Source organism: Solanum pennellii, chromosome 5 (assembly GCF_001406875.1).
Source record: "Solanum pennellii chromosome 5, SPENNV200".
NCBI lineage: Eukaryota > Viridiplantae > Streptophyta > Magnoliopsida > Solanales > Solanaceae > Solanum > Solanum pennellii.
Genome location: NC_028641.1, coordinates 5675195 through 5702333, shown reverse-complemented (window position 1 = coordinate 5702333; position 27139 = coordinate 5675195). Strand labels below are relative to the sequence as shown.

General features: G+C 28.7%; 3 protein-coding genes and 1 pseudogene across 5 annotated transcripts in view; all 4 read right to left on the bottom strand.

Moving 5' to 3' along the window:
* LOC107020778 overlaps nt 1-2913 on the bottom strand; it is a 6131-nt gene extending 3218 nt beyond the window's left edge. Inside the window, exons 1-2 of one of the 3 annotated variants that reach the window (XM_015221271.2) lie at nt 2773-2913; nt 361-1596 (exon numbers count right to left, since the gene is read on the bottom strand). In XM_015221271.2, the coding sequence (XP_015076757.1) occupies nt 361-1590 (1230 nt within the window). In that variant the 5' untranslated portion in view covers nt 1591-1596; nt 2773-2913. Of the gene's footprint in view, nt 1-360; nt 1600-2772 lie in introns of those variants that run through there. The other 2 variants (XM_015221273.2, XM_027917200.1) reach the window with 2 other exon arrangements.
* Nucleotides 2914-7074: 4161 nt separating this feature from the next.
* On the bottom strand, nt 7075-10540 carry LOC107020894 (ACT domain-containing protein ACR4). Its single transcript, XM_015221421.2, has 8 exons — nt 10296-10540; nt 9230-9305; nt 9092-9137; nt 8877-8991; nt 8697-8764; nt 7993-8586; nt 7767-7871; nt 7075-7675 (listed from the first exon to the last, which is right to left on the bottom strand). The coding sequence occupies exons 1-8, from the start codon at nt 10297-10299 to the stop codon at nt 7334-7336; spliced, it is 1350 nt and encodes a 449-aa protein (XP_015076907.1). The 5' UTR covers nt 10300-10540; the 3' UTR covers nt 7075-7333.
* Nucleotides 10541-22833: 12293 nt separating this feature from the next.
* LOC107019234 lies at nt 22834-23832 on the bottom strand (annotated as a pseudogene).
* Nucleotides 23833-25457: 1625 nt separating this feature from the next.
* Nucleotides 25458-26492, bottom strand: LOC107019903 (cytosolic sulfotransferase 12-like). Its single transcript, XM_015220264.2, has one exon. The coding sequence runs from the start codon at nt 26459-26461 to the stop codon at nt 25463-25465; it is 999 nt and encodes a 332-aa protein (XP_015075750.1). The 5' UTR covers nt 26462-26492; the 3' UTR covers nt 25458-25462.
* Between the last annotated feature and the right edge of the window lie 647 nt (nt 26493-27139).

Below are 27139 nucleotides of genomic sequence, written 5' to 3'. Positions count from 1 at the left end.
GAAGGGGGGGGGGGGGGGGGGGGGGGGGAGTTCATTTATATATTTCTACATCGACTGACTACTTCAAGTTTCTAACTATTATAAACACAACGGATATCCTGTTAATCTCTCGCACAATCTTACATTCTTACTCTCTACAACCTGGCTGCAATAATTGTGACACCTCTGGAACATCTAGGCTACAAAGAAGCACAATAAGCATCAAAAGTAGAACGTTTGATCAATTATGGCATTGATGAGATCAAAAGACATTCAGCAGTCAAAAGATCAACAGGTTACAGACTAGTGAACAGCGAAAGCATAACAGAAAACAAAATCTGTACAAAAGTTATCAGGAAAAAGGAAGTACACATGACAGACCTGAATCGCCAATGCTCTTTGCCTGGATGCCAGTTCTTCCTCTAGTGCCTTTTTGTATTCGGAGGTCTCCTTGAACCTTTCTCTTTCGGTGGTAATACAGTTCTCAACACAGCGCTCCACATTCTCACCATCTTCTCCATTCACATCATCATGCCTTTCATCCTTGTGTTGGCTCATAGATACAGATTCCGAAAGATCCTCCTCCAACAAGGAACCACTGTTTCTAGGTTGTGTTTCATTATGGTTTGAGCTTAATTCTGATGTCCTATCAGGAATCCATTTCCCATTTTCCTGATCAACACATCTTTTGCCGCTGATTCGTATGCCTGATGAAGCCCTCCTGCAATTAGACGACTCTCTAAGACATACACTGCCATTAGAATAGTTGCAGTTTGATTTGTGTTTAACAGATGATCCGGTAGTCCACCATCGAGATCCTCCAGGCAATAAATCCTCCTTTCCATTGAAACTACCAGTTTCATTACAATGCGATTCGCGTGTTGATCTAGGGGATAGGTTTTCTTTTTCAGTAGAGGATTTTGAGTTACCAGGACAAACCGGATGCTCTTTACTCTCACCAGGCTCGGGTTGAATTCCAACAGTGGATGCACTATTAATATCTCTGACACCAGATTGACCACTATTGTCATTTTTCCTCTTTAAGAAAGCTTTCTGCCACTCTTCTCGAAGCAGTCCAGAATAATCCCCCATGACCTCATCATCATCAGATGAACTACTCTCTGAATCAGACATCAAACCATAACGATTTTGGACAGGACTTTTTCCAGAGTAAGTTCTTTTACATTTTGATAACTTCACTGGGCAAATATTTTCTCGAACAAACTGACAATCATCATCAATTTCATCTAGAGGTTCTTTAGCACTTTTCGAGCTTGAGCATGGTCTCATGCTAGGGGATGGGTCATGAAAGAAGTGGCGGTCATCTTCCAGACCAAATTTAGGATATTCATTTCCATTGCTTTCATCATCATCGATGAAGATTATGTTCCTCAAAGGAGACCGTCCTTTGTCTTTCTTTGCTGCTGTCTTACCTCGAAACTTCTTGGGGGTTGATTCAGGCACATCTATAAAAATAACATTACCAAAAGTTTCACACTCGACATCAATCAGAACAACATGATCAGCTCCTGTGCCATCATTGCACCTCCTCGATGTCTTTTTCCCAGTCCAGGGTCGACCATGAGACTCACCTAGAGACACCCCACTCATTTGTCTCTGCTAAACGACAAAAAGCAATTTATAAATAACTCAATGAGTTCATATGACCACAATAAGAAAAAAGGAAAAACAAGAAGGAACTCGGGTGGCTAAAAAGCACAAAAATTCAAGAGTACCAAACAAAACCTAATAACCCGTGAATCATGCTCACTATTCAAAATTTGAAATAAAAGAAGGAAAGAAACAAGGGCCAGCAAGGTCCTAACTATTAGGAGTTAAGAAAATACTCCACCAACAGAAAAGGTATTCAGTTCATCATGGGAGTTAATCAATTTCCACAGTACCCCTACCCATGTTATTACCTCTATGTTTTCTTCTTTTTCATCATGACATTTGTGTTCGAACCAACTTGTGTGCACCTCAACTAATCAAGCACCTGGCAGCTTACCGTATCCACAAGCATCAGGTTATGCACACCGAGATTGAAGCAATGAGCTTCTACAGGATGCTACAACTAAATTTGAACCTAAAATCTCCAAGTTATTTCCATACTACTAGCTCTTATCAGCATGTACACATTATTCTCACTCTTCACCAGCTCTCACTATCACCTAAACCCACATCTCATGTCCCATGTCCCACTCCACCCTCCACCACTACTACATGCAAGCAGCTTTATGTTCAACCAAATGTAAAAAATGTTTCCTTAGCTAAACTTATTTTTTTCATTTAAACAACAGATTCCATAACAACATTTCACATTATCACGACGCTGGGCCTAACTTAATCAGAGTATGCTATTTCTACAACAGCAAACACCAAAAATTAGCAAAACAGTTGAAACAAATACACTGAGCAAAACACAAAACTCCAATAAGAATTTCTTCTAACAAACCAATCATTACACCATCATCACCATTTCAAACAACTAAGCAGAAACAAATCATGCAGCCCAAAGGGTCCATAGAATATCAAATTTCTTCACTAAATACAAAAATCTACCTCAAAATCAAAAATAAAAGGATACCCAGATATAGAAAATCCAAGAATTTCAAAACCCAAGTCAGAATTTTGAAATAAAACCCAAAAAACTGATCAATTCAACAAACGAAAGAGATCATTAGAACAGTTTTAAAAAATACCTAATTCCAAAATTAACGGTAATTACTCCAACTCTAAGAACAAAACGAGTATTACAGATAAATGGAAAATCGTAATTTGGTAGAAAATTACCTCGACGAAGAAACAACAAAACCCTAAACACGCAAAATCATGGAAATTTACAGAGAAATTGCTGAAGCGAGAGAAGATGAAGAGACAAAAGGGAACCAAAAAATAAAGAGAGTGAAAATATATAACGGCGTTGAATTTAATATTTCTTATGGATTCCTTATAGTCTCAAGTTTCAAATTATTTATTTTAATTTAATTTATCACGAAATTTTAAAAAATATTTTTTTAATAAATTTAAAATATGTTAATTATATCGAAATATCTTTTAATTTTATGATTGTAAATATGTTACATGAAAAATAAAAATTAAAATTATGCTTAAACAAAAAAAGATGCAACCATTTGAAATAGAGAAAATAAAAATAAGACAGATAAATTAAAATTGGAAGTAATAATTTTCCTATATTATACCATAAAAGCTAAAGAAAATTTGGAAAAGTCTACTTTTATTTGGCTTAGTTGACTTTTTTTTCTTTTTTTTTTATGATGTCAAGTGAAAAGACGATTGAGGTTGTTGGATTTTTAAAAATTATAATTTGTTATTATCTGTTTTTTTTTTTAGCTCAACACAAAGGGGTGAACAATGCATATATGATGCCCGTGTTCGGATTTCGCATCTGACTTTTACTTATGAAATTTCATTAGGTATGTTATTGTTATTATATTTATTTGGTTTTTATATTTCGTGTATCGTATTATTTTGTTTTACTATTATGCGTTATTTTTTATATTTATTTTTTGGACGGCATTGAACTTTTTCTCTAGAGTCATTGACCTATTAAAAACAATATTTATGTCTTTAAGATAGGAAAAAGATTTTTGTACACGTTATTATCTACAGACCTCACTTTATAAGACTATATCAGATATATTATTATTGTACTTTAATGGTGTAAGAATATATTTATATTGTCAAGTTATTTATAAAATATTTACATTTTATATTTAGTACCAAATACATCATCGATTGTTAAAGACAAAAATCAAAGATGAGAAACCAACTCATATGAAGGAAAAGTCGTGCAATTAAATGAAGAAGAAGTGCAACAACAAATGGCTAAAGTTTTAATTACAATTATAAACTATGGACATGTTTTAAATAGGACCATCAAAAGTGGCTATCTCTGTCATTTCTACGTGAGGCTGTGGACATTCAAATGGGCCAGGCCCATTGATTAATTTTGGGCTTCAATTAATGGGTCAATAAACTTCTATTTGGTAAATAGTAGACTTTTAACTTAATAGTACTTGCCATCATATATTAGCCATTATTTCAAAAATTAGTATAATATTTAACTACTTTTTTTATATGAAAAACTTTTGGACAATAATACCCTCAACTATATGCAACAACTCCAACATAGTGTTGAAATTCGAAGGATTGATAAGCGTGGATCAAACCTAAGTAACGATTTATGAGGTTCAAAATTTTGTTCCAGTTACAAACGTCATAAAATGAATCATGGGGTTCAACCTTTATATGTTCAAATCTAAAGAATGATTCATGAGGTTCAAAACTTTGTTGGAGTTTCAAATGATATTAACGAGGTTTAAACTTTTATAAAGTTTAAACTCAAATGATTCAAACTCTTAAATGTTCTTTCATGTTTAAGAAAGGATTTTTTTTAATCTAAATTTTATTTTTACATTAATGTACGACTATTTTCATGTTACTTTCCAAATTGTGGCTAAAATTTTATAACAAGTTCGATATAATAATAGTTCTTGGTATGTTAAATTTTATACAATGTAACTACAAATCTACCAAATATGATATTAATTATGCCTAAATACCATAATCCCCCTTGGGTGGATGCTAATTTTAATTGTAAATAAATAATGTTCTTCCAAAACAACCACAAAACTATAAATATATTGTTTTGCATCATCATGATGTTAAACTAAGTTACTTTTCATACTATCGTGTTTTGAAAGTAATATATAGCACAATGACCATATCAATAACATATTCAATGTGATTTTATTAGTGAGGCAAAATAAAATATATATAATTCTTATATTTATATTATAAAAACTATTTTCGATAAACAATATGACTATACCCTAAACAACAAAACATTATGTAGTCCAAATCTATGAAGATGCCAAATTCCTCTACTTAAATTAGCCACAAGATTCAGTGACATATATATAAAGTTAGTTGTAGTGTTTGATGACCCAACAAAATCAAAATAACATTACAAAGTTAATGAAGTAGTCCAAAATTCCCCTCTATATAGAAAGAACTTTCCCATCTATGTCATGTTCGATTGATCGCTATAATTACATAACGACTTGACTCATGTACTTATAACCTTTAAAAATGTTTGTTAAAAGATCTTTCTAATGGTTATGTTATAAGAAGTTAATTACCTTATCTTTTGATAATTCTATACATCAATAACGCTTCGATAGATGGAAAGAAAGTAGAAACTATATTATTGTGAATTTGAATTTCCTCCAAAATTCCACCAAAAGGGCATTGAATTTCCTTTTCATGATTGGATAGGAAAAGACCATTCAAAAAAAAAAGAGACTACTTTTATCATTTTTTTTCATCTTCTACTATTCTTTTTCCTATTTTACAAGTCTTTGTTTTTTAATTATATGTGTATTGGTGATTCAAATGGCACCATTCCATATGGATTATTATGTGGTCAAAAGGAAATCCTATGAGATCACTTTCCAAATTGAGCTATTGACCTTTTTTTATCTTCTATTTTGAGGATCAGACCTTTCACATTGCCAAAAAGGTTACAAATAAAAGTATCAAGTGGAGAAAAAAACAGTAGAATTTTCATATTGACAAATGACAAAGGTAGCAGGGTAGCGGTGGAGCGGTAAATACTCATTCATTTTTAATCAACGGTTTTTAGTTGGGTAATGAATCATCTTTGTGAGGATTTGCTGGCGCGAATCTGAATTTAATCAGACTCCTATATAAATATCAGATATCGAATGAAAAATTAAAAAGAAAAAAGAAATTACTCTATTTTTTTAAAGATGAATAAACCACTTTCATTTCTTTTTTAGGACAGACCAATTTTCTTCATTTGAGGATTCACATAATCTTTATGTTCCTTTCTAACAATTATCGGTGTTCATGTTAATTATTGTTTACTTTAATTATTTAATCGGTTATTTATTATTTTCTATTAGTACATACAATAGCGAAGTCATGAATATTCAAAAATTTCGTCTTTCGAGCTAAAGGAAGTTGAGGAGATTCAAAAGTATGTAATATATATAATAAATAGTTTCTTTTTACAAATCTGTATGGTGACATAATTTTCATTTATTTTATTAACCACTAAATCAAATGCTAAAATACAAAAATTGCATCCTTAAATTGAATTTTCTTGTTCTTCACTCCTTTCATTTAAATTAAACCTACAAATATTAGACCCCACCCCTAAATTTATGCATAGGATGACTAATCCATTTATGCAATTTAGCCAAATTGAGAAGCATAGCTACTAACTTGTAACCTCCAACAAGATTATCAAAATGGATAGTGGGATGATCAGAGGACGTTTCTTTATTCTTAATCAGACGTTTTAGGTATGTAAAAAAAATCTTATTGAAAGTGTTATCCTCGGGTCTTGCAACATATGATTGATATAATCAAACTTCAATGTAGATATCAGACATCAAATGAAAGAGAAAAAAAGTCCAACAAGATTAAAGGCTCAATGTGAACAATGGACCTAATAAACAACTTGACGAATCCTTAGGTTTAAAATTCCTATCAAGTTTCCAAAAGTAGGAATAAGTATTATTTTGTCAATATGCCAAAATAGAAAAAACCACAATTTCAAGAAATAACCAATTGGGATGCACCAACTTTTTAAACAAATCAAATCCTATCATGTTTCTTCATCTTATATGGTTTATTAGACTAGTTTAACTCTAATATATTTATTAAATGTTAAAGAAAATTGAATGTAATAAAGGTAGGACATCTTAGAATTAGATTTATACTGTCGATAAAAGATAATATAAGTTCAATACTATTTAATTTTAATATATTTTATCTTATCTCACGTATCAAACGATTAGGAATCCATAATTAAGACAAGTGTGCTGACAAGCCGCCTAGATTTATTGGCCTACTAAACCAAGAAAATTGGCTAGTCAAAGTTGGATGGCTCTATATTTGAATTGAAAAAAAAATGTACTTAATATATTATGGTCTTTTCTTTTGACAAAGAAATGTTTCTAACAATATTTGACCATTCCAACTTCAAAGATTCATATTTCCAAAAAAAAACTGTAGAAAACATCAAGAATCTCAAGTCAAACATAGTTCAAATGGCCACATTTCGACACAGTAAAACCTCACAAGTGGAGTCTGAAAACGACATGATTCTTGAATTTTCAATTTGCTTCAACTTGGTCAACATTGTGTTGAATCCATTACCAATGAAAAGAGCAAAATGTGATCAAGAATGTAATATTTACAAACACTTAGGTAAGTAATCAACTTTTGCTAATTAACCATACCTAAAAGGCTAAAACCTGGGAAATATATACAATGGAAAGAGGACTATTGAGTTTTCCTTTCAAGAGTAGGATCGAACCGAACCGAAATTACAAAAGGATCTGGACTTGAACAAGCCCCCAAAGAGGAACCTAGTTGGAGATTCTTGTTGTACTGGATTCAACTCTTCAGGGGAGCCTTTCACTCGAAGTATCGTTTGGCCAATTGTTTGTCGAACAGAGTCTATGATCTTAGTATCGACAGGGTACCCTGATGAATCGCGAACATAGAATGTATTCAAGGCTTTGCCTGCTCTTGTTGACACTTCTGCTCGAGTGACAGTAAGGCTGTTCTCGCGGAAGATTCTGGTAACGTTGGACAGCAGCCCAACTCGGTCCGTGGTACATAGTTCTAGCTTCAACCCCTGGACAAACACAAAGGAAAATGATTCGATTAGAAATGAAACCCAAAGCCTACCAATGAGAATAGGTCTAAAAGTTAATCAAAGGGCTAACCTCTGATACTCGTCTTTCTATTGCTGCTTCAAGACATTGAATCACTCTCTGTCTTTCTGCATCTGACTTCACAGGGGATCCGTCGATATGCCTAATGCAGTATTCCTGGAAATGCAACACAAGTTTATTTATCGTTAAGTGCATAAATACAGAGAAATCAAGATCCATATTAGGTAAAGCGATAAATGAATAAGAAATTTCGGAAATAAGTAGGAAACTATAGTACCTGGTAAGCTTCTGGTCCTTCAGTATCGACATTGCCATGGAAAACCACATACTGCATATCAGTCAAAGTGCAAATCGTATCAAACAGAAGTTTTGGTCTATCCTTGCACCGAATTGTCACTACTGAGTAGTCCTTGTCTTGCCAATTAACAACGTTTACATTTGGCCTTTCTTTATCATCCGATCCGTCACCAGTGGCACGTTCATAATCCCGGTCTGCAAACATCAGCTGGTGAAGCCTTCTATCGGTATGAGTGACCCCATGAGATAACAATGTCTTAGCATCTCTTGATTTATTGCTACCTCTAAGTACATTGCATAATAGTTTCTTGATCATAGACAACTTTTCAGCGTCAGCAATCGCACCCCCGGTTTCATCATCAGTAACTTGCATTATAGCTGCTGCTCGAGTGTTATGCGTCCACACTTCAGCATTCACCACATTGCATCTAAGATTGGTGAGGACAGCACTCACTTCAGATAGTAGTCCTGGCCTATCACTTCCAATTAACTCAATTGAGGTGTGGTCCATTCCCGTAGTAACCCCAACCGATCTTCTCATAGAAGAAGCAAAACAAGAATCTGGACCAAGAGACTGAAATCGAAACACCCCCACACAAACACAAAAAAACAGCAAGTCAGTCTTAAGTTAGATGTAAACGAAAAAGTTCCCGAATTACACACGGAGTAAGTACTACAGCTCACCTTCATGATATAATCCAAGATTGGTTCTTCTGTAATCTTGTTTCCTTCTTGATTGGTGACATTGAATACTGCCAACACAATACACAACTCATCATTAATTTCATCTATTCCTCTTCCGAAATCCCAAGTGAAAGTAAATATGCTAAAGATCGAACAATACGGAAAGGCAAATGTCCTTACCATCCATAAACCATCCACCATCAGAGCAAATATAAGCCTTTGTAATGATAAAGTTAAGATCAGTAAGGATTTGTACCACCTCAAGAAGTATTCCATGTTTGTTAGCACTATCCACCTGCATCACAGGACATCAAAAACTCACAAAATCAGAAAAAGTTCCCATCTAAACACTACATTTCATAGCACAACAAAACAACCAAAAACCAAAAACATACCTGTATAACAGTGGCATTTTTGCAAGATTCATTGTCAATTACCACTCTGAGAAAAAGATAAATGAAGTAAATGCCATGAACAAAATTGAAGTGACAGTTAAAGATATAAAGGGGCAAAAACAACAAAATAATCAATACCTTGGTGGATTCATTCTTCTGATAAATTTCTCATACTCATCATCCATTATGTTTTGGGAATAGCTCATTGTAGCTTCTGTTTTACAGGAAAAGAACACAGATAAGACAGCCAATGAAAACAAAAGAAAAGAACTTTGGAATAAAGAGAATCACTATTTCCCAATCACAAAGAAGATACTGGCAACCCAAGAGTGAAGCAAGTAATTAAGAAAATGATTAGTAAAGGAAAAAATAAGAACAAAATAAAGCTCACCAATCATGAAAGCTTAGAAAGTATAGAATAACAAAACTAGTAATTAATCCTGTGTCTGTGTGGGTCTGTTCTAGTGGGGCTTGTGGGAACCATACTCCATCAAAGACATTGCAAAAATACACATCCAGAAAATTGTAAACATCTCAAAGATACACAGAGAGATAAAGGAAGTGATATGTGTGAGAGAAAAAAGAAAGAAACACAACATACACAAAACTACCAAAATCCACCAAATCCCATAGCAAAAACAAGAGCTACAAAAAAAAAATTGTTTTTTACCACCCAAAACTCAACAGAACATAACTTAGAAACAAAAGAACTAGATAACCCACAAACCCAAAGACCACTAAGCTAAAAAAGATTTGATTTTTAACACTTACAACTCAAGCGAAACATGACCAATAAACCCAAATACACTAAACAAGAGCTAAAAAAGATCATTTTTACCACCCAAAACTCAACAAAACCTAAATTAGACACACAATAACAACATAACCCACAAACCCAAAGACACTTAGCCAAAAAGATTTGATTTTTACTCAACAAAACACAACTTAGAAACACAATAACAAGATAACCACAAACCCAATGACACTAACCCAAAAAGATCAGATTTTTACCACCCAAAACTAAACAAAACACAACTTAAAAACCAAAAAACAAGATAACTCACAACCCCAAAGACACTATTAACCAAAACCAACCAAGAAAAAACAGTACTTTGAACCAACCCCCTCTGAAATCATAAACTTATTAAGAACCAAAAACCAAGAACACACCACAGAGGAACAGAAAACAAGAAATGGCACGTACCCATAACAATTTCTTGAGGATTTGTGAGTTGGGTCAGCAAAATTTTCTTGATTCTCTCAAAAAATAACTCAGAGAAACAGAAAGAGGGGTTATGAGTTATGACTTATCAGAGGACCTCCGACCAACGATATGGAAAGTGAATCTTGACCAGCCCCCTATATATAATACTCCTAATACTAGTAGAATCAAATATAATATTTATTTTACTATAAAGTATCTAAATACAAAAATACACATATAAAATTGTGTTGTATGTATTTACTATTTTACCTTATAAATACAATTAACACCTCAAAGAATCAAAGGGGGTCTCTATGGACAAGAAACACACACTTAAAATGTTTTATTTTAAATTTTAAAAATATTTATATGTAATCTAGCCGTAAGCGTCGAAGGATGGAATGGTTAAATGATGGGGTTGGGGATGTTACAATGTGATACCATAAAATTTATTTTTTGTATTTCTACTAAGGGGTTATTTTTCGCATTTTCAAAAAAAAATTATTTATTTAAAAAAATATATTTTTAATACTTTTATTCAACTATACACAAAAAATTGAAACTATTTTGATTCGTACCAAACACACTTACATTATTATACTTTCTACTTTTTATATATATACAAAATATACTTTGCTTAATTTTTCCCCTTTCCTTCATATGCATTAAAAAAAAACTTTTTTTTTCTTTCGATTTGTGTGTATTTAAGAAGCTCTCGCTTTCTGGTGTTTTAATTTTAATTTTTTCTTAGAAATTCAGGACTCGGTACTTAAAAAAAAGTCTCTAAAAGAGTAGGACCAAAATTAGTTTAACCAATTGAAATGAATTTAGAATTTTAATGTCATAAATTTAATTTTTAATTTATAAATTTATATTTTATGTACATTAACGTTTGGTTAGTAATTTTAGGTGACTGAAAATATGGGGCTAAGTAATTTATATATATATTTGGGCAAAGGGTATAGTAAAAAAGAAGTCTCCAAGGTTTATGGAAACTTCATAAAAATGGAAAATAGAAAATAAATTATTGGTTATTTTCATATTTAAGTTATTTATATTAAATTAATAAATATGTATATAACATGTGATTATATTATATAACTTTTCTTAATTTAATTAGGGTTAAATTAATACTACATGTACTTTGACTAAAATTAAGATACTCCATTTTACAAACTTTTCAATTTCGAATTCAACGTTTTCCCATTTTTATTGGCTTAAAATTTTTTTTTTATATAATTCTTAAAACAATATTTTAATACATTCTACATATTTTTGATTTCATATGACAAAACTAATTCAATATTCTCTATAATTTTCTTAAATTATGTGTCAATTATAAATTAAATAAATAATTTAAAATGAAAAAATACTTGCTTTCTTCATAATAAATTAGTCATAAACTCAATCTTAATTTAGACGATAAATTGATTAAGTAATATGATTTCTTATTATATGATGTAATTTTAATGGGGTCACATGACCTTTTGATTTTTAGCACTATCATTTTTTCTTAAATTGCACGTGACCCTTAATTTAGCATAATGATGATGAATAATGAAATTAAAGTAATATATAGTCGTGTAATATGAGATATAGTTAATTTTGTTGGATCCCAACCAAATAACTAACAATAATATTATTGGATTCCACAAACGTACAATGACAGAGTAATAAACTTATTATTTTTGAAAAATAATTATAGGTCTTAATTATACATATACACGATACAAATAATGTATACATATAAATATATAATTTTATAAAATATTGAGTACGAATTTTGAATATAGATGACATAAGAAGAATAGTTATTTTTACCACATGTATGATAGTGGTATTCGTATTGTTTTTATTTATCTATATATTTATTTATAAATAAGATTAATTAGGTTTATGTATAGGTATCTTAGCTAATTTAACTAACCTAGAACATGCACTTTGCATGGGAGATATCCTAGTTAATTATAAGTATAGTTCATATGGATTATTTTAAAATTTATTAACTTTTTAGAACTAATTGTGATTATAAAATTTAAATGCATATAAAACTAAAGTAATTAGATTATTAAAATCTAAAACTAAGTACTTTACCCCTAAATCCCCGTAAAGTCACCAACTACTCGTGTTTCTCCTATTTCATTGGCACCCCTTTTGGTCATTTTCAATATGTGATATCTGTTTTAGAGTTACAATTAATTTAAAATAATATTATTTAGAATCTATTAAAGGAAAAATTAATTATTTTTTAATTAAAAAGAAATTTAATTTCAGAATTTAAATTTGAGACATTTAATTAAGAGTACTTGTAAGACTATTTCGTAATTTTGAAGTATCTATGCGTTATGGAATTTTTGTTTTTTTTTTTAGTTTAAGAATTCTAAATTAATAATATGTACATATTAAATAATTTTCAAGATAAATATAAAATTTGAATAAAAACTATTAAGTTCAAATAATTAATAGTGTAACTGACAATCTAGTTTCACCTCATACTCTATTCATCCATACAACAATCCTTGGTGGTCCTGTAAAATTGACCTAATCACTTATAAATAACTGATGAACTATCATGAAATGTGACGGGATGAGTGAGACTCTCGACTCTCCATCAAAGTCTTGATTAGAGCAAGTTATGAAATGATGAAATTTTTTATATGGAGCATTTTTTTCTGAAGTAAATGTATAATAAAAAATAGCGATTACATAACTTGTTTAAATCTAAAAAAAATCAATATATTGAAGTTCAAAATATCAAGAGAATAACCTAGAGATTGAAATTCTACTTCTGAAATTTATAATTCTGATCAAACAATTACTACTTATAAAGATATATAGTCAAAAAGTGACTGATAAATACTTTTTTTTTAAAAATAAAATCTGAATTAATCGGATTAACGAAATTAAATATCAATAAGTTAAATAAATAAAAAATGTCGAATGGGTTTGAGTGCAAGCACATGGTTTAAACAGTAGGTGAATATAATGGAAGCAAAGTGACTGCAAATAAGCATGTCTTAAGGGTCATGCTTCTTGCCCTTATTGTCTCCCCTTGCACATGCCTTTTTCTTTACCCATTCTGCCCCCACCCCCACCCCCACCCCTACATTATTTTTTTTATATATGTTTATTTATTAAGTTCGGAGCCTATATGGTATAAAATATTAATAAAATTTTTAAAACGGTATATAAAATTTTATATTAATCAGAACGGTAAAATCGCTGGAACAACAACGATTTCCTCTAGCGGAAAAAGAAAAATCGCTGCTACTGCAGCGATTTTACAAAATGTGATTTTTTTTTTAAAAAAAAAATTTAAATCGCTACCTAGGCAGCGATATTCAACTTTTTTTAAAAAAAAATTCAAATCGTTCCCTAGGCAGCAATTTCCTAAAAAAAATAAAAATTTTAAGAAAATCGTTGCCTATCATTTTTTAAGAAAAAAAAACAGCTCTCATTTTTTCTCCAAGTGCCTAGGTAGCGATTTTTTTTTTAAAAAAAGAATCACATTTTGCAAAATCACTGCAGTAGCAGCGATTTTGCTTTTTCTGGTGGAGGAAATTGTTGTTGTTCCAACGATTTTATCGTTTTGATTAATATAAAATTTTATATACCGTTTTAAATTTTTTGTTAATATTTTATACCGTTTAGGCTCCGGACTCTTATTTTATTGATATGAAAAATATAAAGTACCTATAATAAAGTGTCTATACGTAGGTAGATTAAAGTTCCAGGATTCTCACCAACATGAGTTGTGGGGTGGAGTGAGATGGTAACAGAATCTCTTCTTTTTAACTCGAATATTTTGATTTCGAGCTTTTGAAAAATGAAATTTTTTATTAATAGCGTCGTTATTATGAACGATTGTGAATTTTCAGAGAAGTTCAAAAAAGTCATTTTTGATGAATCCTTTTATGTTTTTAAAACAAATTTGTGAAAAATACAAGAATGAATGAAGTTCAGATAAAAACATTACTCTATCTAACAATCAAAAGCGATTTTGTATCTGTCACTAAGTTCAAATTTGGAACTTTTAATTAAGATTAGAGGAATATTTATCACTTTACCACGATCAAATAGCTAATCCTTGTTGGTCGATTACAATTTTACTCTTTGTTTCTTAGTACGTATATTGTAGCTGACACTTTATTATTACATATATGTTGTTACATCTTTTGTGGCTAAATTAAAATATACATGACAACAAGTGAGATTTGGTTTAGATTTAATTAATTTACTTGTATGATGTAAGTTATAAAATAAGATTATGCAGAAATACAAAGATAGTGAGGACTGACGAATAACTTGATGTACTATCTCCTTTCAATTTTTTTATACAAAACGCAACAAAAGATCAAAATAAAAAGCAAATTCATATCGACCTTATCAATACCATGAATAATGTATATGTGTATAGGTGCAACATATGTGTAAATTACAAAATTTTAAACAATTTAATTATGGAGAAAATCTAAAACCTATATATGGGATAGAACTTACACACAAGCAGGGTTTCATTATCGAAATATTTAAATTTTTGAAGGTATGGGGATGCTAGTAAATCAGAGAAGTTGTCTTATTCATTATTTGTTACATATGTAGGTTTATTTTAAAAATTGAATTTTTTAGATTTTATGGTCCATGAACTACTTTTGGACAATTTCTAGCTATAGCTTGAGTAGTTACTTTCAATATATATATATTTTTAGAAAGAACAAAATCTTAGATTCTATGAATATAGATTTGTATATCAATTTTCTTCAAGTTGTTGTAGGGCGAATCCATCTATATATATATACATATATATTATTTTTGTTATCTTGTAGAGGGAAGACAAGGGTTTAATCCCATTCCTCTTTCTTTTTTGTTTTCTATTCGGTGTTTGATAGTATATTTGAAGTCAAATTAATCTGAATTGTATTGGAAAGTGTAGAATTGCTTCCCATTAAAAATGAATTTATTCACGGAGCTTAAAATTCGAGATCTTGATCTAGTTAAGAACGAAGATTTCATTACCGTTGCACTATGATGTTTTTGTTAAATACTTTTACGTTATATCATCCTCTTTTCTTTAAACAAAAAAAAAGTTAAAAATATCTTCAAATTATGTTGAAATCGAACAAAAATATCTTTCGTTAATAATTTGATTCAAAACCATCTCAAATCTCTATCGTTTGATAATGAAAAATAAAATTAGCGATTAATTAAGTTAGTGCTGACACTAAGACTATCACACTAAAAAATTGGAAAGAGAGGTGGTGAAGCATCCAATCTCTCTTGAAGAAGCAATAACTAATACATGATATTCTGCCTCTATGCTCGATCGTGTTGATTAAGTAACAATAAGAATATTTTAAGTTAAACTATATATTAATATATGACATTTTTGTTTAAATTCACACGGTTTAAAAACATTTTTATCAATTCTTTTCGATTTTTCTTATTTTAAATTTTATCTTTTCCCCTTGATCTTCAAATTTACACACCATTTTTATTTTTTTGCTATATGGTCTAATAGGGAGCATATAACAAAACAACTTTTTTTCCTCAATTTATTTTTAAACAGTAAATATATAGTACTTTATTATTAGAAATTTCCCCACTAGAAGCAAGACATTAGTTACTGAAAATCCTCCCTCCCAACAAAACATGTCTAGTGTACAACATATGAAGTGTAGACAAAGATTCTTTAGACAAATCAACAATTTATCCTTAAAAAGAGTTGACTTTATAGTATTTGGAAAAAGAGAAAAAAAAACATTTCCATCATATTATAAAGTAGATTTGTAAAGCTTAAGGTATATGTAAGACACATGAAACATATATATATATACACACAACCAAAAAAAAAAAAGAACACAATAAGTCCCACAAGAAAACATGATACTTTGCCTTCCATTCACCATTGGTATTTGAATTATTCTCCTTAATATAATGGAAGGAAATAAAATTAAAAGTGGATATATACATATGGAGAAGAGTTGTTTTCCACCTACTTGGAATAATTGTCAATAATAGAGTTAAACATACATTTTATTTATTTATATCATAATAAGCACTTTCAAATGTCTCTCACGAATAAAGTTATTCAATATCTATTATTGATAGAAGGCAGGTATTCCGCTGAACTAGTCGAGAAATGAACACTTTAGAAGGTGCCTCTTGTCGACAAAGTTATTTGGTGGTATGTTGTTGATGGAGATGACAAGTATCTTACGGAATTAATTGAAATGTACATGCGACAAAGCTAGCAGGAATCCGAAAGTCATAAAAAAGTTAATGTGGAAATGTTGCACCAATTTGTACACAATCTCTGTATGCTTTTCACTCTCCTTAAATAAGTCGAAATTCTTTTTTAATCGCCTTTTACAACAATCAACAATCACTACACAAACGATAAATTAGCGATTGATAACTTCTATCGTTAAGTAGCAAGAGATAATCATTAATTATATAATTAATAACAGATTAGTAACAATTACAAAATGACATGTTAGCTACAACTTATTTTATTTAATATAAATTTCATAGCTAATTATTTTTATTTTTTTGCAGTGAGATTGCACATGGAGAAAAATAGATTTTTGTGAACTCTTTTCACTTTTAGTAAATTTAAATAAGTATTTAAGGATGCCAAGTTATGTTTTTAGTTCAAGGAGTTCTTTTTCTGGTCAGTTAATTTGTCTTTTATTTTTTATATATAATAAGATCACAACTTTCAAGTGATATTCCTAATCAACCTTGGCTTTTAGGCATGTCTAGGACATAAAAAACAGAAAAAGTAGCACGATAAATTTATTTAGTTAAATATAAAGTTTTTCATCTTCGATATTCATATTGAGTTTCGACTGAATTTATATTTGTGTTTGAAAAATTTTACTTTAAAAATAAAATATTCACTAATAAAGATTTAGGACATAAAAAACAGAAAAAGTAGCACGACAAATTTATTTAGTTAAATATAAAGTTTTTCATGTTCGATATTCATATTGAGATTCGACTGAATTTATATTTGTTTGAAAAATTTTAATTTAAAAATAAAATATTCACTAATAAAGATCTAAGGACATAAAAAACAGAAAAAGTAGCACGACAAAATTTATTTAGTTAAATATAAAGTTTTTCATGTTCGATATTCATATTGAGATTCGATTAAATTTGTATTTATGTTGAAAAATTTATTTTGAAAATAAAACATTCACTAATAAAAATGACTCGATCAAACATAAAATTTCATTTTAAGAATAAAAGAATACTTATTACTGGTCTATTACCTCATAATTGAAGTTAATATATATAGAATATTATGAATATTTCAAATTTATTGACATAACTTGTTGAGAAATTTGCATGACAAAACCAATAAATTTTCAAGAAAATGCAATATAACTTTCAAAAGGATAAGAAAAAAAAAAGTTATTAAATATTTAACTTTAACTAACTTAGTATTTAGAAAAGGGACCTAGCGTAGATCATAGTCTACCCTAAATTTGTCTGTTTTAGACTTAAAAAGGGTCTCCTACCAAACCATTAACCAAGAGATATTCATAATAAACTCCTAATTAAAAAGAAACTTTAATTTAAATATTTGTCTAAGTTCCATCTTGAAAATAATAAAAGTACATTTGTCTAGCTAGGTCAAAGCCCTATTACATTATTATTAGATTAATCGAAATTCAAAAAAAATATCAAACATAGAAATGTAAGCTAAAATTATTATTATATTATATTTTTGGGAAAATAGCAAATATATTTCAAATTATCATAACTGGAATGCGGACATTGATGCTTCTACTGTTCAAAAACTAGCGCATATATACCCTTTATACTGACGGACATACATATGTCATAATCTTATCCACTAATCCAACATTAATTAGTATCGGATCGATATATAAGATTGCGCCACGTGTCCCTATTTTGTCTTCCTTTAGAGTGAAGGATATATATGCTCTAGTTTTTAGACGATAGGGGTAGCAATGTCTAGATAGTACGATAGAAGATATCTGCACACCATTTATGAAAATTTAGGAGTATAATTGTCCTTTTCCCCTATATTTGTTACACTATTTTAATTTGACATCGTAAGATCTATCACCAATAAAGAGAAATTATACATTTTAATTCTTTATACTATTACATTAATTTAATATTCAAAATTTATACTATAAATTATATATTTCTATTTTAATATAATAAGTATATATAATGTTGATTAAAATTGATATAATTTAAATATGAAAAAGTGAAATTGACAAATAATAAAATATTATTTTCTTAATCGAGCATATAAAGAAAAAAATGATAGATAATTTGAGATCTCGATATAAAGAAAAATACGATAGATAATTTGAGACTCCAAAAAATACGATAGATAATTTGAGATCCCAAAAAATACAATAGATAATTTGAGATCCCGAATAAAGAAAAATACGATAGATAATTTGAGATTCTAAAAAATACGATAGATAATTTGGGATTTCGATATAAAGAAAAATACGATAGATAATCTGAAATTCCGGAACGGAGTGAGTAAATATTATTATGAAAAAACAGTTACTCATGCTAGATCTTGAAAATCACACTAACACACGTGACTTGTGGCAGTATTTTCAGCAGAACTTTATATTAAGTTTTCACGTTATTATATTATGGACCATTTTATTCTTTTTAACTTTACTTCAAAATTAATTCATTAATTAATTAATTTTTTTTTTTGCCTATTCGTACTAGTCAAGGGACATTTTAGACTTGTCTGCCAGCTCATCATCCACGTCAGAAAGCTAAAAAATGACGTGTCTTTGTCTATAATTTCTGACATAATCTTTTTCTCTTTGAAGAATGTTTACCTTGCTTTAAAGGAAAGCCACAAATTATGAAAATTAAAAATATTTTTAAAAAGTAGTGGATCTTATTTGATTAATTTATTTTAAGCAAAATTAAATATTATTGACTTTTTAAAATTTGATCAAACAGGCTATGATTACGATTTGCGGAGTAATTCAATTATTAACATGTTGTGAATTTCTTTTGAATCCATTATAGGTATAATTCGATTTTAAGATTATATTTTAGCTAGCTATAATTATTTTGATCAACCAATCAAATATACATCTCGACTTTTAAGAAAATGTTTAAGTATATAATGCTCATTTTGAAAGATATGATTTTACATATCGATTTCGTCTAAATTAAGTTTAGATGAATATATCATAATTCATAGCAACGATTTATTTCCTTTTCAAGAAAAATAGCTAGCTAAATATGAAATAAATAATTTCATCATCTATTATATCGGATTATATGAGGAAACTTTTGTTATAAGTTAGGCAAAGGTGTGTATTGTACGTGTAATTTCTAACACTTATAAATATATATCATGATTTCCATGCACTAATAAACATTTGCATATTTCGTAAGTTTTACTTATATAATACTACATACTAGTCATCATGAAAAATATGTCTTGTACACGATATAAAGGTTTAATATTTGTTTTAATTTAGAAAATTAAGAAATAATTTATAACTGAACTATTTTCTACTTATTTTTCAATGAGTAGAACGTAATTCAATAAAATTGTCGTTTTTTGTGTTGCTTCCTAAGAAACACGTACGAGATTAAAGATGAACAAGTAAAGACGATCCGAGAGAGTAATTTCAAAGTAACAAACATATGAGTTAGGTATTGTGAGAAAGTAATAATAGAAGGAATGTACTAATTCTTGTTCCCCCTAGATTTGTGTGGTTGTTACATAAATAGGAAATGATAAACAAAATCTGATGAGAATCCCTTTTGTGTCCCTCTAATAAATACATAACAGAATTTAATTCCTGCCAAATTTTAATAGTATACTATAAAGTAGGAAAAGGGAATGTGGTTACCTTCTTCTTCTGTGGAGTATTGAGAGTGACATTTATCAAAAGTATACAAAAATATATATGTTTATACGTGTAATTTAGATAAATACTATAAAAATAGAGCGAATAAGTATGAAGGGTAAAGGGAAATGAGGTCGAGGGTTAGGGTTCGACGTGTGGACATGAGTGAGATGAGAGGGTCGGGTGGGTGGTGGGAGGGTATGCATAAGATGTTTAGAGGCGCGAGATAATAATATACTATTTATGAAATTTTAATTTTTTTACTTTCTCTAAAAAGTCATTTTTAAAAGTTATAAGTTAAATTTTTTTTTCATAGATAAATATATTGACTAGCTAGAAAATGTAAAGTATCCTCCAAATCAAACACTTCGAAGTATACATTCATTAATCATTATCAAATAATAAAACTCTATGCATATATACGTGAACAAAAATAACGAATAACGATGGAGCGATAATTATTATTGAAGTAGGTTCATATAAATCGTTTATTTGAATTTTTTTAATCAAAAAATGATGTCACATAATTAGAGGATATAAAACATATTTTGATACATATATAAATATTTGAATCTCATCGACACAAGTGGAATTTTCAATATAGTGTTAGAGATAGTTCAAAATTGTTTACAGCAATTCTGAATTACCTTATCAAAATTTTCGATTTTGCCACTGATCATATATTTATTAATTTATTATAAATAACGAATCTGAATAAAAAACGAATGAGCCTTATTTGACGGATATATTTATTCACCCTCCCCTTTCCCTTTTAGTCCCCACAAAATCTAAGATTCATATTAATACAAGAAGATCTTCACCATACCTTTATTCCTCTCTTTGGAATTTTTCTTTCCATAAGGGATTTCACTTTCATGCCAGACACACAATAGGAAGGAAGATAATATAGAATTTATTTTTAAAATAATTTTCCTAATATTATCATGGATTTTTGGGAGAGAATAACTTCTTTCATATTTATTTAGTTTTGAGATTACTATTTAAGTTAATAAATTTATAAAAAATAGTCTAAACAACTTTAGTCATGTGAGTGAAGTTTATTATAATGAAAATACATGTGATTAAAGTTTAGGTAAAGTTCAAGCATTTTAGTCTTTTTTTTTATAAAAAAAAAATATATATTCTTAGGTGATAAATGTTTAAAAGTCTGTTAAAAAATATGTAAAAATAAGTGTTTTAAAAGGCGGGGAGTAAGGCGAGGAGCTTTACTTAGTTTAGGGCGAGATATAAACCTCGAACGTGGGACATAAGTCTTATGAATTTTTTAAATTTTAATTTATAATATAGTATAATAATATAATAATACAAAATTTTAAAAATGCATCAAATATTGAAATAGTTACAAACACAATTAATGAAACTCATAGAAAATAAAACTTTTAACATGATTATACAAGGATAAATAATTTATATCTTAAATTTTTAATAATAAAAGAATCATTATTTTCAAAAATATTTTTTTATCATATTATACAATTCATCCCCCTAAAAGAAATAATAAATAAAACTTATTAGTATTATAATAAAAACATCACTCAATGATGAATAAAAATAAAATTATTTTCAAATAGCTAAATAAAATATGATAACTTTTGAGATTTATGATAAAACCATGAAGAACAATGATAAGTGACAAAGTAAAATTTCAGTACATATTTTTAAAAGAACTGTTACGTAATGTATAATCACTTTCACGATGTTAACAAATAGTTAAGATGTGATGCTACAACTTGTTATTTGAGTTACTCTCAATATTCTTATCTCTATAGATTAAATTTTTCTTGAAGTATCATCAGTTATTCAAGAATTATGTTGGTCAACAATGTGAACTAAAGATTTTAACATATAATTTGTATAAGATCTGCTAGGCGAGCCCCGGAGCGTTGGACGTTGGGCGTACTTAGGGCGTAAGTCTTATAGAACTAAGTCTCACACTTGAGTCTCAAGGCATTTTTCTAGAGTCCCACCTCAGAGCGAGCCCCGAAGCAAGTTCCAACAGAGTCTTTTAAAACACGGGTACAAATTAAATAAAGTAGAAGTGCTATTTGTGCAACTTTATCGCAATGACTTTGAAGGCCCAATATAGAAGACGGCCCATTTAGTGTAATTGATGTAGTTTTATTCATTAATTCGACCCAATTTCTCTTTCTCTCATGAACATTTAGGGTAATTCCAAAAAGAAAAAAAGAAAAATCCTTCATTTTCTTTAATTTGATTTCATTTAAAACAAGATTTGATTAATTTTTTTTTATATGTATATAGAATTATTATGAGAAAATAGCAATTGGATAAATTTTCACATATTTTTGGACCTCTATTTGTCTTAACAAAAACTAAAGACGATCATATTTGAGTCTTAAATTGATGATTTGACATTTCTAGTAATTTATGTGGAATTAAATAATCTCCAATTCAAAGAAAAAAAAAACAAATGTCTCTAACCTCATTGACACTACTATAGTACTAACAAAAACATGACTTCTTGTAGAAAAACAAAGAAATAATTCAAATTTACTACAAAATTTGCAACATATTTGAGTAATGAACATTTAAAATAGTATTAATTCTACCAATAGAATTTTTATTGTCTATTTTTATTACATTACTTGCGAACACAACTCCTATAACATTAATTTTCAAAACATATAATTGCATTCAATGATATGATTGAGTTTATCACTCATTTCTGTAGCAAAATAATTTCTCCAATTCCCAATTTCTCTTTGACGAAAGAACACCTTATTTTCCTCTTTAGTTGATAGTTTTCCATTAGTATTCACCTCCAAATTTCTCAAATTCTCAAAGCTGCACATTCTTAATATTTCATCAACCACACCATAATTTTCTTTAACATTCCAAAAATTCAGCCAATTGTTTACGCTGAATTATTGGTTTCTCTTTAATTTTTTCATACATCAAGAAAAGTACTTTGTTAGAATTTTCTATGCTTCATTTTCAGTAATCCAACGCATGATTCCAAAGCGGATCATAAAGGTTCAAACCCTCACAAAATAGATCAAACATTTCATGAATGAAATTGATATCTTTGTGATGAAATCTTAAATTGTTTACAAAATGCCATAGAAAAATAAAAATGTCCTTAGAATTCCTACATAAGTAAATAAGTTTGATTTTCGAATTCATGACTGATTTTGGCAATGAAGCAAAAGCCACATGAGTATGCAAGTTGAAATGCTAACAACTTAAGCTTGAAAAAGAGTAAGAAGGAACACTTACATTGACTCTGTTCAACCCATGAATAACTTGACTTAATATAAAGCAATAAGATACATGCAATATATAAAAGCTTGTAAAACAATGAAAACACTTAATTCGTTAAATAAATGCAATAACAAACTCAACTTTACTTATATATGAAGTAATATAGTTTTTGTGGGAGATTCTCTAACCGATAACCATCACTATGAGCCTAAGTGATGGTACAACGTCTTACCTTACGTTGAAAGAGGACCGTCCTATACCTTGCCGTTTGTATAGAAACCGAACTACTAAGTAGATCCACTAGTCTATGCTAAAAAGAACTAAGGAACCATCTAAAAAGTATGACCCTTTTTCGGTCCATGTTGGTTACATGGTTTAAGGGGGCTCAAGTTAATATGAACTCGCGTCCCCATATCGGTCGGTGCTCAATACTACTCCAAAAAACAATAATTTGGATAATAATATATTTGAATTGCAAATCAGATAAATTTCCATGAAAACTATTTTTAATTTGTATTTTAAATTTTAAAATAGATGAATATGCAAACTCACAAAAAGAGGATATAACTAAAATCGAATCACGTTTATTTTACCTTTTACTAACAATTATAAGATTAGGCTTTCTCTCCTACGATTTTCAAATCAATTAATTAAGTTTTTTGTTTGTTATTCTAATTATTTTTAATACTTTTAAATTAGTTAAATATATGTAAATGCAATTATATTTTTGAATTTTGAGATAACTGGTGAATTCCTAAATTTACATTAGAAATTTTTTCATCCGAAAATATTATCGATTTTGTATATAATTTAAAGGATAGGAAAATGCATTTTCATTAAGGCAAGTGACAATGTAGGAATAAATCACTTGATCATTTTGATTTTGAAGGTGGGTTGAAGTTGAAATTCAAGCTAATTTAAAATTACAATATATAATAAAATAAATAAAGACAAATTTATTTGAATTTAAGATGAAACTGTTTTAAAATTATAATGGTAAAAACTTTTTCTAACAAATGTCAATTGTTAAACCCAAAGTATTGTATTTATAACCAACTGATATTTTGTAATGTTAGATTCAAATCAACAGAATCTATCTTCTTCTAAATTATTTGATTGAATGCAAAAGTATATGATTAATACATCATAAAAGTAATAAAGGACAGATATGTAAAAATAATTGAACTATTTAATATTAATACATCATAAAAGTAATAAAGGACAGATATGTAAAAATAATTGAACTATTTAATATTAATACATCATAAAAGTAATAAAGGACAGATATGTAAAAATAATTGAACTATTTAATATTAATACATCATAAAAGTAATAAAGGACAGATATGTAAAAATAATTGAACTATTTAATATTAATACATCATAAAAGTAATAAAGGACAGATATGTAAAAATAATTGAACTATTTAATATTAATACATCATAAAAGTAATAAAGGACAGATATGTAAAAATAATTGAACTATTTAATATTAATACATCATAAAAGTAATAAAGGACAGATATGTAAAAATAATTGAACTATTTAATATTAATACATCATAAAAGTAATAAAGGACAGATATGTAAAAATAATTGAACTATTTAATATTAATACATCATAAAAGTAATAAAGGACAGATATGTAAAAATAATTGAACTATTTAATATTAATACATCATAAAAGTAATAAAGGACAGATATGTAAAAATAATTGAACTATTTAATATTAATACATCATAAAAGTAATAAAGGACAGATATGTAAAAATAATTGAACTATTTAATATTAATACATCATAAAAGTAATAAAGGACAGATATGTAAAAATAATTGAACTATTTAATATTTTATAAAATAAAATTAATCATAAATTGAATTTTTTCATGTGACGTGCGTATGTATACTAGTATATATTAATGCAACTATATAGCTTTTGTTGCATGTTCTTGTTACATTACTCCTATAAACACAACTACTCTTACATTTATTTTGAAAATAAATAAACGATATCCAAAAGTTCACATTATAACATATTAATGTCTAATCAAATATACAAAAATTTCATTCCAGATCCTTGAAACTTTTGTTCAATGATATGATTGAGTTTATCATCCATCTCAACAGTAAAATAATTTTTCCAATCTCCAATTTCTCCTTGACGAAAGAAATTTTTATTTGCTATTCCAGTCAACATTTTTCCATTGGCATTCACCTCCAAATTCCTCAAATTTCCAAAACTACACAATCTTAATATTTCATCCACAACTCCACAATTTTCTTCCTCTTTAGAAAATGGACATTTCAAGAATTCAGCCAAGCGTTTAAGATAAATTTTAGGTTGCTTTTTAATTTCTTCATACATCAAGAAAAGTACTTTATCAGGATTTTCTTTACTTTCTTTCCAATAACCCAACACATGATCCCAAAATGGTCCATAAATACTCACACCCTTACAAAAATGATCAAACATTTCTTCAATGGAATTGGTATCTTTGTGATTATCAAGTCTTAAATTATTTGCAAATTGCCACATAGAAATAAATGTGTCTTTTGGATTTCTACATAAGTAAACAAGTTTGGTTCTTGAGTTTTGGACTGATTTTGGCAATGAAGCAAAGGGAACATGAGTTGCCATAAGTCTAGGTGAAGTGAACAAGGAAAAATCAGGAACTTGATCATCAGCATATAGATCAAGTTCCAAGAACAAAACTAGATCATGGGGGTTCTTAACAAGTAAAGGGTGATCTTGTTCAAAAATAGGATTATTTTTTCGATTTACTAATGCAAATAAAAGTGATTTTAGCCAAACACTTCCTGATTTTGGACTTGTAACGAGAATGATATCACTATCTTGAGCTTGAAATTGTTGTTGACATGCAATCACACCTTGAATTGATCTTGATGATGACCAAAAACCTTGATAATTGTAGATAGTTGATTCTATCCATCCTTTTTCTTTAGGTAGGGAAGAGAAAAATTTCTTCCACTCTTCACTTGGCTCCTCTTGTAAATATTTGGGAGGAGAAATTTGAGATGTTGTCATTGTTTTGAATTGAGTGTTTTCTTCAAGTTTGAAATTTATATACTATATATACACACATATACACTTATTATTCATGTGAATACTTAATCATACACTACATGTGAGCTCTCTACTTCACGCTTTTCATGTCTTTCTACTAACAACTTTTAATTTACTTTTCTTATTATTCTTTATGAAGACTCAAGAGTGGAAAAAGAATTTCTCTTTAAAGAGGTGATGTTATCCTATCCAAATTTATAATTTATTTTAGAATTTTGAATTATATATTTTTTAAAAATTTATTATCCAATCAAACTATGTCACGTTATTAATTAGAAAAAGAAAGAGTAATATAAAAGTGATAAGTAGCTAGTAATGTGAAAATGAAAATTGAAAGAGCCTTAGGAACAAGGTATTGATTGCATCTTGTTATCCAATATTAAAAAGAAAAAAGAATTTAGAGATGAACGTGAAAATAATACAATAATAACATTATTTTCACGATAATTTGATAAAGGGTATTAGAAAGAGTAGTTATATATAACCGTACCTTTTTGATCTTGTGAAGGTAAATATATTTTTTTTTATAAATATTAAGTTCAAGTAAAGCATATAAAATTAGGTATGAAATAAAACACACGAGTAATGAAGAAGTTATATTAAAACAATGGGGAAAAGGATAATATGAAAAAAAAAGTA

Coding starts and splice junctions, on each gene's coding strand:
- LOC107020894 (XM_015221421.2), bottom strand. Junction 9,138..9,229: donor AGAAGAATGAATCCACCAAG/GTATTGATTATT, acceptor TCTTTTTCTCAG/AGTGGTAATTGACAATGAAT. Junction 8,587..8,696: donor TCTTGGATTATATCATGAAG/GTGAGCTGTAGT, acceptor TTTCGATTTCAG/TCTCTTGGTCCAGATTCTTG.
- LOC107019903 (XM_015220264.2), bottom strand. CDS start 26,461: ATGACAACATCTCAAATTTCTCCTCCCAAATATTTACAAGAGGAGCCA.